This window comes from Mobula hypostoma, chromosome 4, assembly GCF_963921235.1.
Source record: "Mobula hypostoma chromosome 4, sMobHyp1.1, whole genome shotgun sequence".
Taxonomy (NCBI): Eukaryota; Metazoa; Chordata; class Chondrichthyes; order Myliobatiformes; family Myliobatidae; genus Mobula; species Mobula hypostoma.
Window position 1 is genome coordinate 53657096 of NC_086100.1, and position 13018 is coordinate 53670113.

Consider the following 13018-nt stretch of genomic DNA (forward strand, 5'->3'; position numbering starts at 1 on the left):
AATTAAACGCTTTTCTAACTTGTCTGTTCCTATCTCTCTCCAATGCTATTGTAAAGGAGATAGAATTGTGATCACTATCTCCAAAATGCTCTCCCACTGAGAGACCTGACACGGGACCAGGTTCATTTCCCAATACCAGATCAAGTACAATCTCTCCTCTTGTAGGCTTATCTATATATTGTGTCAGAAAACCTTCCTGAACACTTATCTACATATCTCTTAATGATTCTGAAGAAATGCTGCACAGTCAGCAGTGCCTTCCTTCAGTCACATGTGATAAAGACGGTCACTTCTTCAAAGAAGAACATGTCAGTTTTCCCATATCCTGGGCAAATAATTTTCACCCAAACAAATTCACGAGAGCAAGTTGACTGTAATATTGGGCCAGTCAGCTCTTTCAACATGACTAATTTCCTATTCCCATTCTGACATGCTGGTCCATGGCCTCCTCTTGCGCCATGCTGAAGCCACTTTCAGGGTAGAGGAGCAACACCTTATATTCTGTCTGGACAGCCTCCAACCTGAAGAGATGAATATCGATTTCTCCTTCACCTCCCCTCTTCTTCTATTCCCCATTCTGGCCTCTTGTCTCTTCTCACCTGCCTATCACCTCCCCGGGGTCCCCTCCTCCTTCCCTTTCTCCTTTGGTCCACTCTCCTGTCCTATCAGATTCCTTCTTCTCCAGCCCTTTACCTTTCCTACTTTCCTGGCTTTACCTATCAACTTCTAGCTATAGTCTTTCCCCTCCTCTCACCTTTTATTCTGGCTCTTACCCGTTCCTTTCCTGTCCCGAAGAAGAGTCTCAGCCTGAAATGTCGACTGTTTATTCATTTCCATAGATGCTGCCTGGCCCACTGAGTTCCTCCAGCATTTTGTGTGTGTTGCTCTGGATTTCCAGAATTTGCAGAAGTTCTCATGTTTTGATTTTTCCTTGCAGCTTTGAGCTGTAAATCATGAATACGAGTGTGATTCCAGCTGTTGGTATAACATGATCGTATGTGTGTAGTCAGTATCTGAAAGAGTACACAGGTCTGATTCTTTATGTAAACCTACCGTTGATGAACTGAGCAGCCTAACAAATTCAGATGGAAATCATTTAACAATTGCTAAAAAGTGGTAAGTAAAATTTGTTCCAGGCAATGATTATTCTACTGCCGCACACGTTGGCATTGAGATACAACGATAAAATCTCTCACCATCTGCGTCCTGGTGCAAACACACTAGATGCCGTGTTTTCTATGGGGAAAGGACTCAACATCTGGCTCTGCAATACACTTTCAAATCTTTACAAGCCCCACATCAGGAGTGTGATGGCTGGATGCAGCCCCAGTAGCACTTTAAGAAGCTCAAGCCAATCAAGGCAGAGTAGCCTGATTCACTGGTATTCTGTCCTCCCTCTGGTACATTTGATGTCTTCACCACCAGCAACCAGTGTTTGCAAGATATCCCATCTATAAAGTTCACAGCAGCAGCAGAGCAAAGCTTCTTAAACAGTACCTGACAAACATGCAAACTCTATTATTGAAAGAACAATAGCATCAATTTCAAGGGACGCCAAAATTGATAGTCATTTATATCCCCTTGCAGACTCCTTGTTGTCTTCTTAGCTCGGTTTTACACCTAGATTTATATTGCCAATGAACATCCAATTTACACACAGTAAGGCCTTCTGTTGAGGAAATTAGTACTGAATGTAAATAACAAAAAGCCCAGTCCTGATTCTTGTGGTATCCTTCTAAGAGCAGTTTGTTAACCTGAACATGAACATGTATTCCTACTAACACACACAAATTTTGGAGGAGCTCAGCAGGCCAGACAGCATCTATGGAAAAGAGTACAGTCAATGTTTCGGCAGTCCTGCTGAAGGGTCTCGGCCCAAAATGTTGACTGTGTCCTGCTGAAGGGTCTCAGCCTGAAACATCAACTGTTCTCTTTTCCATAGATGCTGCCTGGCCTGCTGAGTTCCTCCAGCATTTTGTGTGTGTTGCTTGGATTTCCAGCATCTGCAGATTTTCTCTTGTTTGTGATATATTCCTACTCCCTGTTATGTTCCTCTAAATAATTATTTTCCCTAATAATGCATCACTCTATCCAGGTAGCCAATATATTGCACAACAAAACTGTAACTGTCTCAGAGACATGTTTCATTGAAATGTTCACTTTATATGTCTCTGCCATAAATTCATGATTATTTGAGTTCATATAGCCGTAAAAAAAGATTAAAAATGTAATAAATAAGATGTTAAAGAGATAACATTGATAAAAAAAAATTGTTTAAAACATATCACCTTAAAATAGTGTTTGATTAAGAATTTTGTGCTCTTTACATAAGGTTTATTTAATGTGAAGTGTAATGGGTCACATGACCAAAGTTTAATAAGAGCATGACTGTGGCATTATGGGTCAGAACCAACATGGAAGCAGAGAAGGACACATGGCCCTAAAATAACCTCATTCTGAATGTGGTCCAAGAGGCGCACACGGTAATTGTTTTCATTTGTTTATATTGTGTATAATGTTGTTGATGTGCCTTTATATGGACAGTGTGATATGTTTTCAGTGATCTTATTTGATTTCAGCACGCTTCTGTTGTGCTAACGTGTTTTGGGCCTGTTTATCGGTGGACACTAGCTTGAGAGAGTTTAAAAGACTGAGAGTTGTATGCTTCAAACCTTTTACGTCCTTTATTTTCTTGTAGTTTTCACGGTGTCTGTTGAAGAAAGAGAGAGAGAGAGAGATAAAAATAAATCTTCAAGGACATCTGTATGATGCATGGCCATTATTTCATTGGACCAGTGTAGTCAGAAAAATTTTGTTGGTGTTAATCAAATACCAAAATCCAGGTATATTGTAGCTAGAGTTCCCTATAGAGCTCCTGATGGCTAGTTCGTCAAAAATAAAATCACATGACTTCCTCACTCCTTGATGGCATTACATTTGCTATTTTCCAATGCGTTGGGATTATTCCAAAATTAGGAGTACAAAAACATATAATAAAAAATCTGCTGAATCATCAGTAAGGCGGTGCGATACTGAATGGCTCAGGTCAAGGTTCTGCATCAGGACAGTACCCATCCTGATGCAGGGCCTCGGCACAAAACGTTGGCCATCCTTCTGCCTGACTTGCTGAGTTCCTCCAGCAGTGTGTGTTTTTCCTCCACACTACAGCATTTCCAGTCACTTGTGTCCCTGTAAAAACATATTTACATATAGTTGAATCCTAAATGATTCCAATGTTTTCCTTTATTCTTTAAAAACAGTGAACACCGGTTTCTTCTCGCTTCAGGAGTTTACTTTCAAACATGAGATTACAGAGTACCTGGAGGCACATGACAAAATAGGCCAAAGCCAGCATAGTTTCCTGAAAGGAAAATCTTGCCTGACAAACCTGCTGCAAGTCTTTGAGGAAATTACAAGCAGGGTAGACAAAGGATATGTAGTAGACATGGTGCACTTGATTTTCAGAAGGCCTTTGACAAGGTGCTGCACATGAGGCTGCTTCACAAGATAAGAGTCCATGGAATTACAGGGAAGTTACTAGCATGAGTGGAGCATTGGCTGATCGGGAGAAAACAGAGAGTGGGAATAAAGGGATCCTATTCTGGCTGGCTGCCAGTTACCAGTGAACTTCCACAGGGGTTGGTGTTGGGACCGCTGCTTTTTACGATGTATGTCAATGATTTGAACTACGGTATTAATAGATTTGTGGCCAAATTTGCCGATGATACAAAGTTAGGTGGAGGAGCGGGTAGTGTTGAGGAAACAGAGAGCCTGAAGAGAGACTTGGATAGTTTCGGGCAATGGGTAAAGAAGTGGCAAATGAAATACAATGTTGGAAAGTGTAAGGTCATGCACTTTGGTAGAAGCTATAAATGGGCAGACTATTATTTAAATGGGGAGAGAATTCAAAATGCAGAGATGCAAAGGGACTTGGGAGTCCTTCTGCAGGATACCCTAAAGGTTAACCTCCAGGTTGAGTTGGTGGTGAAGAAGGCAAATGCAATATTGGCATTCATTTCTAGAGGTATAGAATATAAGAGCAGGGATGTGATGTTGAGGCTCTATAAGGCACTCGTGAGACCACACTTGCAGTATTGTGTGCAGTTTTGGGCTCCTTATTTAGAAAGAATATACTGACATTGGAGAGGGTTCAGAGAAGATTCGCGAGAATGATTCCAGGAATGAAAGGGTTACCGTATGAGGAACGTCTGGCAGCTCTTGGGCTGTATTCCCTGGAGTTCATGAGAATGAGGGGGGATCTCATAGAAACATTCTGAATGTTAAAAGGCCTGAACAGATTAGATATGGCAAAGTTATTTCCCATGGTATGGGAGTCTAGGACAAGAGGGTACAACTTCAGGATTGAAGGATGTCCATTTAGAACAGAGATGCCGAGAAATTACTTTAGTCAGAAGGTGGTAAATCTGTGGAATTTGTTGCCAAGAGCGGCTATGGAGGCCAAGTCATTGGGTGTATTTAAGGCAGAGATGGATAGGTCCTTGATTAGCCAGGGCAGCAGAGGGTATGGGGAGAAGGCAGGGGAGTGGGGATAACTGGGAGAATTGGATCAACCCATGACTGAATGGCAGAGCAGACTTGATGGGCCAAATGGCCTACTTCTGCTCCTATATCTTATGGTCTTATTATTTGCAGGCAGTTAAGTTTTCTCTCACATTTGATCTGAATTTTCTGTTAAACTGAAATCCAATTAGATGTTGTATATGATTGAGCATAATTTATATCTGCCCAATGGCCAGTTCATATCTTCCAGCATTAGTTAAACTAATATTCCATTGAGGGACACCAATTATGTTATATTTACAAAAAAAAAAGTGAAGCTGCCAAGCCAACTGATTAATTGCTTCATAAACATCTCCTTCTAGCAAAACTCTACCAACACCTTGTTTTACCTGTTCTCCTCATGTATTTCATTAGCTTACTGGCAGTTTGTATTTTCCATTTGCTTAAATCATTCTGAATGTTAAGATGTTCCGCATTTTAATAACCTCCTGGATAAAGACACTTCTCAAATCCTTTAATGTGTTTATTATTGATTGCCTTAAACCAATGAATATAACATTTCTTTCCTTGGAAACTCACCGTTTTAGGACTAGGAACTGGCAGCCCCTCTGCAGAATATAAATGGCTGGAACAATATTAATAATAATCATGAAGCTACATAACCCAAAAACATTCAGCTCTAAGAAATGATTGAGAAGTAGCTTAAATGTTCAGGTTTTTGAACAGTGTGTGTGTCTATTTTTATATTTATTTAGGTTATTATTTTGGATGATATTGCTGCAATAATAGCTGTAGTGCAAATCCTTGCTATTAGTCATCTGCTTAATTCTGAGTGTTTATGTTGCCCATTTTCTACAGCTGATTTCTGATTTCTCCTATCAACCCTTAAAGCTCCCTTAAAGACATTTTAATTGGAGTCACGGCTGTCAGGTAGGACTCCATTTAAAGTTTGGGAGATCAGGTGTAGGACATGAAGCTGTGACTGACCAGGGGGGGTGAATGACCCTGCATCAGAGACCTACCCAAAGGGCAACTGCTGTTCCTTACTTTTTTACCATGAAGCAACGTTTTAGGCAGTAATATACAAAATGCCGGAGGAACTCAGCGGGTCAAGTAGCATCTGAATAGTTTAGGCGGTCAGTCAAGAAGGCCATTTGTTAATACTGCCTCAAAAGCAATATATGGTCAGCTACGTTCTCGGATGTCAGAATCACCCTGACCCTTAACATTTAACATTTTATCTCCCTGAAGTTATTTTTCTCTCTGCACAGTGATGTTGATGATGTTAACACCAGAAAGGAAAGAGTAGCACAGTAAGCTATACTTTATAAAACAAGAGACTCTGGGAAACAGATGCTGACTGTCTTGCAGATGGATTTCAGTCTTCCAGCAAAGGAATGTGGAGTCAATAAGCCGTATGGATGGTATCAGGTGTTTGTCGGATTCACAATGATACTGTTAAAGAGGGGAATCAGGGCATTATAAATGCCACTGAGCTGGAATCTTGTGCCTAATAGCAGGCATCACATTTCAGGCAAGAAGTCAAAGGTGGACAGATTTGTAGATGCAGTTCAACAAGGAACTAATAGAAATATTCAAAATTATGACAGAATTTGAATGTGAATAGGAAAAACATGTTTCTAGTGGCAGATGTATGTAAGTAAGTAAAAGTATAAAGTACTTTATAATGAAATACCAAGGCATGAAAAACCAGAGAGGAGGAGAAATACTTATGTACACTGGTCTGTTGGTGCATGAGTATGATTTGAAGGGATAATGGAGGCAGATTCAGCCATAAGTGCCAATATCAAATTGGATACAATAGGAGAGGGGATAGGACTGAGGGACTAAAGTAAAAAAAAGCAGAGAAATGAGATACTTTGAAAGAATTAACATGGGTTTATGGAATGACGGGCCTCTGTCGTGCTGTGTGATGGGCTGTGAGTGTGTGCAATTCTTCCACCCCTGGAGTTTGTTTTCAGAGAAAATCAAAATCCTTGGCTTTGATTTATTAGACGCTGAGATTTTGAAGAGTATCATGTGTGAAAGTACTAAAAAAAAGTGAAGTATGAAGCATTTTTACGTCATTTTTCCTCTTTAACAGAAATCCTCTTTAATGCCCTGCACCAGCTCTGTTTTTCTTTGATAAGAACACTGGCAGATTTCAAATTAGTTTTTTATTATATGACTATGACTGTATGTTAGATTTGCTCAATAGAAAATAACAAAGTATTCTTTACTTTAAACTCCCATCTTACACCCGGTATTCTTATAATTTTAGTTTGTAAAATAAACTGCTTTCGTACATTATTAACGTAGAATATGTCAAGGAAACTAACCTGAAAATTAAGTATTGCTCATTGTGTCTACAGATTGTAGATAAAGCAGAATCCATTTGGTTACAGAAATGGGTCACACTGCAGTTTTATATTTAGGAGGCATTTCACTGTTAGCAAAGAAAGGTCTTGTGACTCTTTTTGAGTTGCTGTTATTTCTAACAAAAATATAGCATTCTATTCAAAAATAGACTACATTGATGCTAACTATAAATTATGCTGTTTCTGCTTTTCAACTGAAATCATATGGGAACTGGGCAGAAAATAATGGCAATCAAATATATTACCAATACTGGAAATCTAAAAAGAAATACAAACTACTGAAAATATTCAGCGGGTCAGGCTATATTTGTGGGAAGAGCAAGAGAGTCAATGTTCCAGGTCGAAGGTACTTCATTGGAACAGAGTAAAAAGAATAACAATGCTGTGATGTCAAAGAGTTTACAGTAGAAATAAATCTCATCAAAGACTCTGGATGGAGCAGGGAGAATGATCTTTTATGTGTTTCAGGTTGCATGCCATTGGCCATTAAAAAGATGATGACCATTTATATTTAAAATTAGTCATGTTTTAAAATTTCTGTACATATTCAAGTATCATCTTGGCTTGAAGAGGTTTTTGCAAGTAATTTGGTTAAGTATTTAATAGGTTAAAGAAATTTACTTGATAATTTTGTTTGCACATTAATTCCCTGAAATTAAAAGAAACATTAATGTCTTGCCATTGTTCTCAATAGACGTTGCTGTTGCCCAGCAAAGACTGAAGAGGTAACAGGCAAAGGGCTAACATTGATTAGAAATTCACTTGCTTGGTCACACGCTTCTGACAATGTTTTAAAGTTGTGGGATCCAGCACAAAAAAATGACCAATGATGTCATTGAGAGGGAATCAGTGCAGTTCTGTAAGGATCCTGAATCTCTTTCTTGAGATTATTCCTACGATAATAATAATGTGTCAAGAGCATCTTCAATTGCACCATGTACTTTGGATTCCAGTACCCTGTTATCATCAACAATGAATGACACTGTGAAGATCTGTGACTTTCTTAAAATCCATCTGGGATATGATAGAAAACTATAGTTCCATGGCTTAGCAGAACTGATTGGCAAAAATACTACTTTGTTTTGCCAGAACATGAGGGCCACATGAGCCATTTCATGCTAAATAAAAATTTTCATTAAATTGGAATCAGAAAGCAGCACTGTGGCATCCATGAAAAACGCTGGTGAATGTAGCAGGCTGGTGAATAATGCAGCATCTATAGGAAGAGGTACAGTCGATGTTTTGGGCCGAGACCCTTCGTCAGGACAGGGGCTCGGCCCAAAATGTTGACTGTACCTCTTCCTATAGATGCTGCCTGGCCTGCTGTGTTCACCAGCATTTTTTGTGTGTGTGGCTTGAATTTCCAGCATCTCCAGATTTCCTCGTGTCTGTGGTGTCCATGGTTATGCAGTCAGTCCCCATCTCTCTTTATTTCTATTTTGGCTATGATGACTTCGCATTCACGTACATACTTAAAAAAATTGTTGAAATTTTGAGCTGTAGGTTAGCATCTGCTATGTCTAGTGCTGACTTGGGATCTGGGACTTTAAAAATACCATCTTTTTTCAATCCTTTTGTTTTTTATAGATATAAAAATGACACCATATCAAGCACATAAGCTTTGCTGAACTTTATGATGAAGTGACATCAAACACTTCACCGTAAATCTTCAACACTAAAATTAAGTTAATAAAATTTAGAATGATCGTCATGAGCAAGAGAAGCAATTATGTTGGATCAGAACAAAATATCAGTCTTCTCCACAGGCTTGGGCATTCCCTAGTATTGCACCCGCAAGCCTGTGATATCTATGTAACAGCGATAACATCAGTTTACATAGTGGCTTTGATTAGCAAACTATCCCAGGGGACATATCAGTATTCTCAGTAAAATAGGGAGCTATTGGGGCAAATGATCTTGGGCATGGTTAAAGCAATAGGTTAAATGGAATGTATTAAAGAAGAATAGAGGTAGTTTTAATGAATGTCTGAAACTTTTCTGAAACGTTTAAAGTTTGCTGTGAGTTTGTGCGAGGGGCAGAGTCAGGTGAGGAAGGTATTCTGTGGCAGGTAAGACATTGTCGTCATAGAACACAGGATGAAGGAATGGTTTGCAGTGGATCAAGAAAAATTCTGGAGAAAATACATAGTTATGTGTGCATGCTTGTGGGGACTGGAAGAATAAGTGTCAAGATGCATTTCAGTTGAACATCAAAGGACAGTATGCTACTTCCATGTGTGCATAATGATAACTAATCTCACTTGCAGTATTGCAAGTTCCATTTTTGAGCTAGCTCAGAATTCTCCTAAACTTTCGTGCTTCAATGCGCAGTATTGCTGTTGAGCTTCAGTTTAACACTGCTTAACTTATTCATGACTCTGAATATTTGCGGTTATATGTTACTTGTATTTGCATAGCACTTGTATCAGAAAATTCACCTGAAATTGAGCACACTGTGTGAAATTTTAAGTAAAATTTAAAAGTAAGAAATAGAACCAAGAACGGGGTACTTTGTCTCAAACCTGCTCTGCCATTCAAAGTGGTTCATAGCTAATCTTTTATTTCACTGTCCTTTCCTGAATTAACTCCATATTCCTTCATTCCCTTAGTACTTAAAAAATTATCGATCTCTGTCTTGACTCTGCAACTAAAGCTCCACTACCCTTTTCGATAAGGATTCAAAATACTCACTGTCTTCTGTGTGAAGGTGCTTCTTTCTCATTTCTTCCTGAATGCCTGATCCTTTACTTTGAGACCCCTGATTTCAGTTGGAACAGAACATCATAGTAGAAATTGTTCTCACTAATAACTCAATATCAAATGGCAGAGCAGACTCAATGGACAGAATGACCTAATTCTGCTCCTCTGTGTCTCATGGTCCTACATTCTGTGGGTTCTTGGTAACACACGACATGATGCATTTGTGTTACTTGCATGCCTTTAATCTGGCCATCCCTCACCTTGGCAATGTCTGTGTCTTCAAAGTATTTGATACTCTCAATTGAATTGATAAGGTTCCACAACACTGATATTGTTTGTTTCACACTTACTTATGGTTGTTATGATTTCAACATTAAACACCATCGAGAATCTAGACCTGAAAATAAGCATTACAGTCCATATAATTTAAATTGTTGTGCATTCAGCATAAAATTTCAACAAAAGTTTCCAATTATCCAACATACTATATGTAACCCTCGCATCAGGGCTCTTATACAAGCTCGGCTTGTTATCTAACTCTACTAACAGCTAGGTGATTCAATGGTGAGAAGGCCTCCTTTCATAAACAATATGTGTCTAGGCTTGGTATGATTTGGCGTTCAGCCAAACAATAACATCATGAGGTTCTGATTAAAGGACCTCAATCTGAGCAAATGCAGTGTAAATGCTGCCCATGCAGTTATTGGTAGCCGAGAAATGACAGATCATACACCAGCATAAAATTATAGAGAAAGTATTTTTACCAAATTTTCAACTTTATCAAACAGTTACAGAAAAAGAAAAAAAAAGTAAAAGGGCCCACCTCCTTGGAGCCATTCATCTGCACAAAGCATTTCTTGCAATGGGAACTCTCCTTCCTACTCCATTCTGAAGCACCTTCCCTTCTGTCCCGCTCCGCAGCTTCCACCAAAAGAATCCAAACCAGACCGCTGTCCTTCAGAAACCTCTTCTCCACAGCTCTCTAGAACCTTCTCTCACATCCCACAATCCCGATTGGCTGACATACATTCCTAAGTTTGACGACATAGAGTAGCTCCTTATCTTAGCTGAAGCCAAAAGGTTCAATGGTTCAAAGTACAATAAATGTCAGAGTATGTATACATAATACAACCTTGAGATTTGTGTGCTAACAGGCAGCCACAAAACAACAAAATCCCATATAGATGAAAAAAGACTGTCTAACACCCAATGTGCAGAGAATAAAAAAAAACACTTCATGTCCATAACGAAAGAATAACAACCTATAAAAAAAAGACTGTCAAACACATCTTCCAGCATGGCACAATGCTTTTACAGAAAACTGCTAATATAAACTACTTCACAGCAAAGCAGTCGAAGTCTTAAATGGGAAACCACACATATATTGATATTAGCTGCAGTACAACATCTGCAAATTGATAAGCAGTTCACTTCTTCAAACTTCTATAGGTGCACAGTGGAGAGAATATTATTACTGGCTGCATCATGGCCTGGTATGGAAACACCAATGCCCAGGAACAGAAAAGGCTACAGTCCATCACAGACAAAGTTCTCTCCACTATTGAAAACACTTACATGGAGTGCTGCCACAAGAAGGCAGCATCCATCACAAGGACCCCCAATCATTCTTCATCAATAACCCCCACCATCCAGAGTAAGCCTTCTTCTCACTACTCTTATTGGGTAGAAGCATTATGTTCTACATCAGTAGATTCACAAGGAACTATTACCTCACTATCATCAGGCTCCTGAACCGGCGTGGTTAACTTTACTCACCACTACCCTAACCATGTATTTCACTTCTTTTATGTCCTTCACATTTGTTTTTCATCTTGAATGTGATTCTGGAACTGTTGGAGATTTTCAGTTTGGAAATCATTCGGGCGTTTCAGCACTCTGTAGTCTCCAGGAGGATTCCAAGAGGCAGAGGCAGCATGAGCGAACCTCGTGGCGAGAGGGCTGTGAGCTGACATTCAACATCATTTCACCGACTAAAGCGCCGAGGGAGTTTGATACATGGAGGCGAATGCAGAAGGTGAGCACCAGCTGCCTGCCTTTTGTTTGCTGGTGGGATCACTCTGCTGCTGGAGAGGGGAGACTGCCCTTTGATCACTGGTGGGATCAGTCACTGCCGGAGAGGGGAGACTTCCCTTTGATCACTGGTGGGATCAGTCACTGCCGGAGGGAGAATGCCCTGCCACTATGCCCGGAGAATGTTACCAAGGTTTTTTGCATTTTGTGTATGGACTTGGACTATAGACTTTTTTTTCATTCTTATAGTGTTTTATTTTCTGTGTTTTTCTCCTGAGCTTTCTTGTTTTGTTCTGTGTGGGAGAGGGGGCTTTGAGGGTCAATGTGCCCGTTCTGGTTTTTTGTTTGTTTTTTGTGCAGGGAGGAGGGATTTGGGGGTCGATGATTGTGCTGCCATTTCTTTTCTTTCTTGGTTTTGTGGCTATTTGGAGAAGAAGACTTCCAGAGTTGATACTTTGATTAGACCTTTGAACTCTGAACCAATTCTATGATCTACGGACTCTTCAGAACTCATGTTCTCAGTATTATTTTTATTGCACAGTTTGTTTCCTTTCAACATTGATGTTTGCCAGTCTTTCCTTATGCGTAATTTTTCACCAATTTCTATTGTATTTTTTTCCTGTAGCTGTGTGCAAGAAAATAAATTTCACGAATCTGTGTAACATATAGGTACTTTGAACTTGTTGCTTTTCATTTCAGCTTGTTTGTGTAGGAATGTTCTTATTCTCCAACTGGTTCAATCTTCCAAATCTCCCCAGAGTCCTCTTCAGATAATGACTATTTCTGTGGTAGGTACAATACCTTCCTAGAAACTAATCATGACAATTCCCTGCAGGTTGTAGCTTTCTATAATATTTTCTATTAGTGTACTGGGTGACTTTTTACTATATCACCTTTACCAAGGGTGACATCTCCCTAGCAATTCTGTCCTCACTGGAAGCTTCAAGTTCAACTTCATTGTCATCACACTGTATATATTTACAGCCAAACGAAACAACGTTCCTCCGGACCACACAGCACATAAACCAAAACATTATACTATAAATAAGTTAATAAAATATAATTCAAAATGCATACAGTAAAGTGCAGCAAAGGTAAACAGTGAACAGCTCGCTGTCTTAGTGACAAGACCTCAAAGGCCGCAGATATTCATTAGTCTCACAGCCCGGGGGACAAAGCTGTTACCCAGCCTGGCAGTCCTAATCCTAATGCTTCTATACCTCCTTCCTGATGGTAGTTGGTCAAAGAAATTGTGGGATGGGCGGTAGGGATCCTCAATAATGCTTTCTTCTCTCTCGTCCTGTGTCTGATTACTCTAATTTGAATTATAGGCTTCAGCAATCTTGCAAATGTTGGTAGGTTATTTTTTCTGGTTTGGTGGAGCCAGC

General features: G+C 39.6%; 1 protein-coding gene across 1 annotated transcript in view; it reads left to right on the forward strand.

The window, feature by feature from the left end:
• The first annotated feature begins 2425 nt into the window (after positions 1-2425).
• The window catches only part of kcnab1a (potassium voltage-gated channel subfamily A regulatory beta subunit 1a), a 322363-nt gene continuing 311770 nt past the window's right edge, over positions 2426-13018 (forward strand). Inside the window, exon 1 of the mRNA XM_063045804.1 lies at positions 2426-2483. Coding sequence (XP_062901874.1) covers positions 2461-2483 — 23 coding nt within the window. The 5' untranslated portion in view covers positions 2426-2460. The remainder of the gene's footprint in view (positions 2484-13018) is intronic.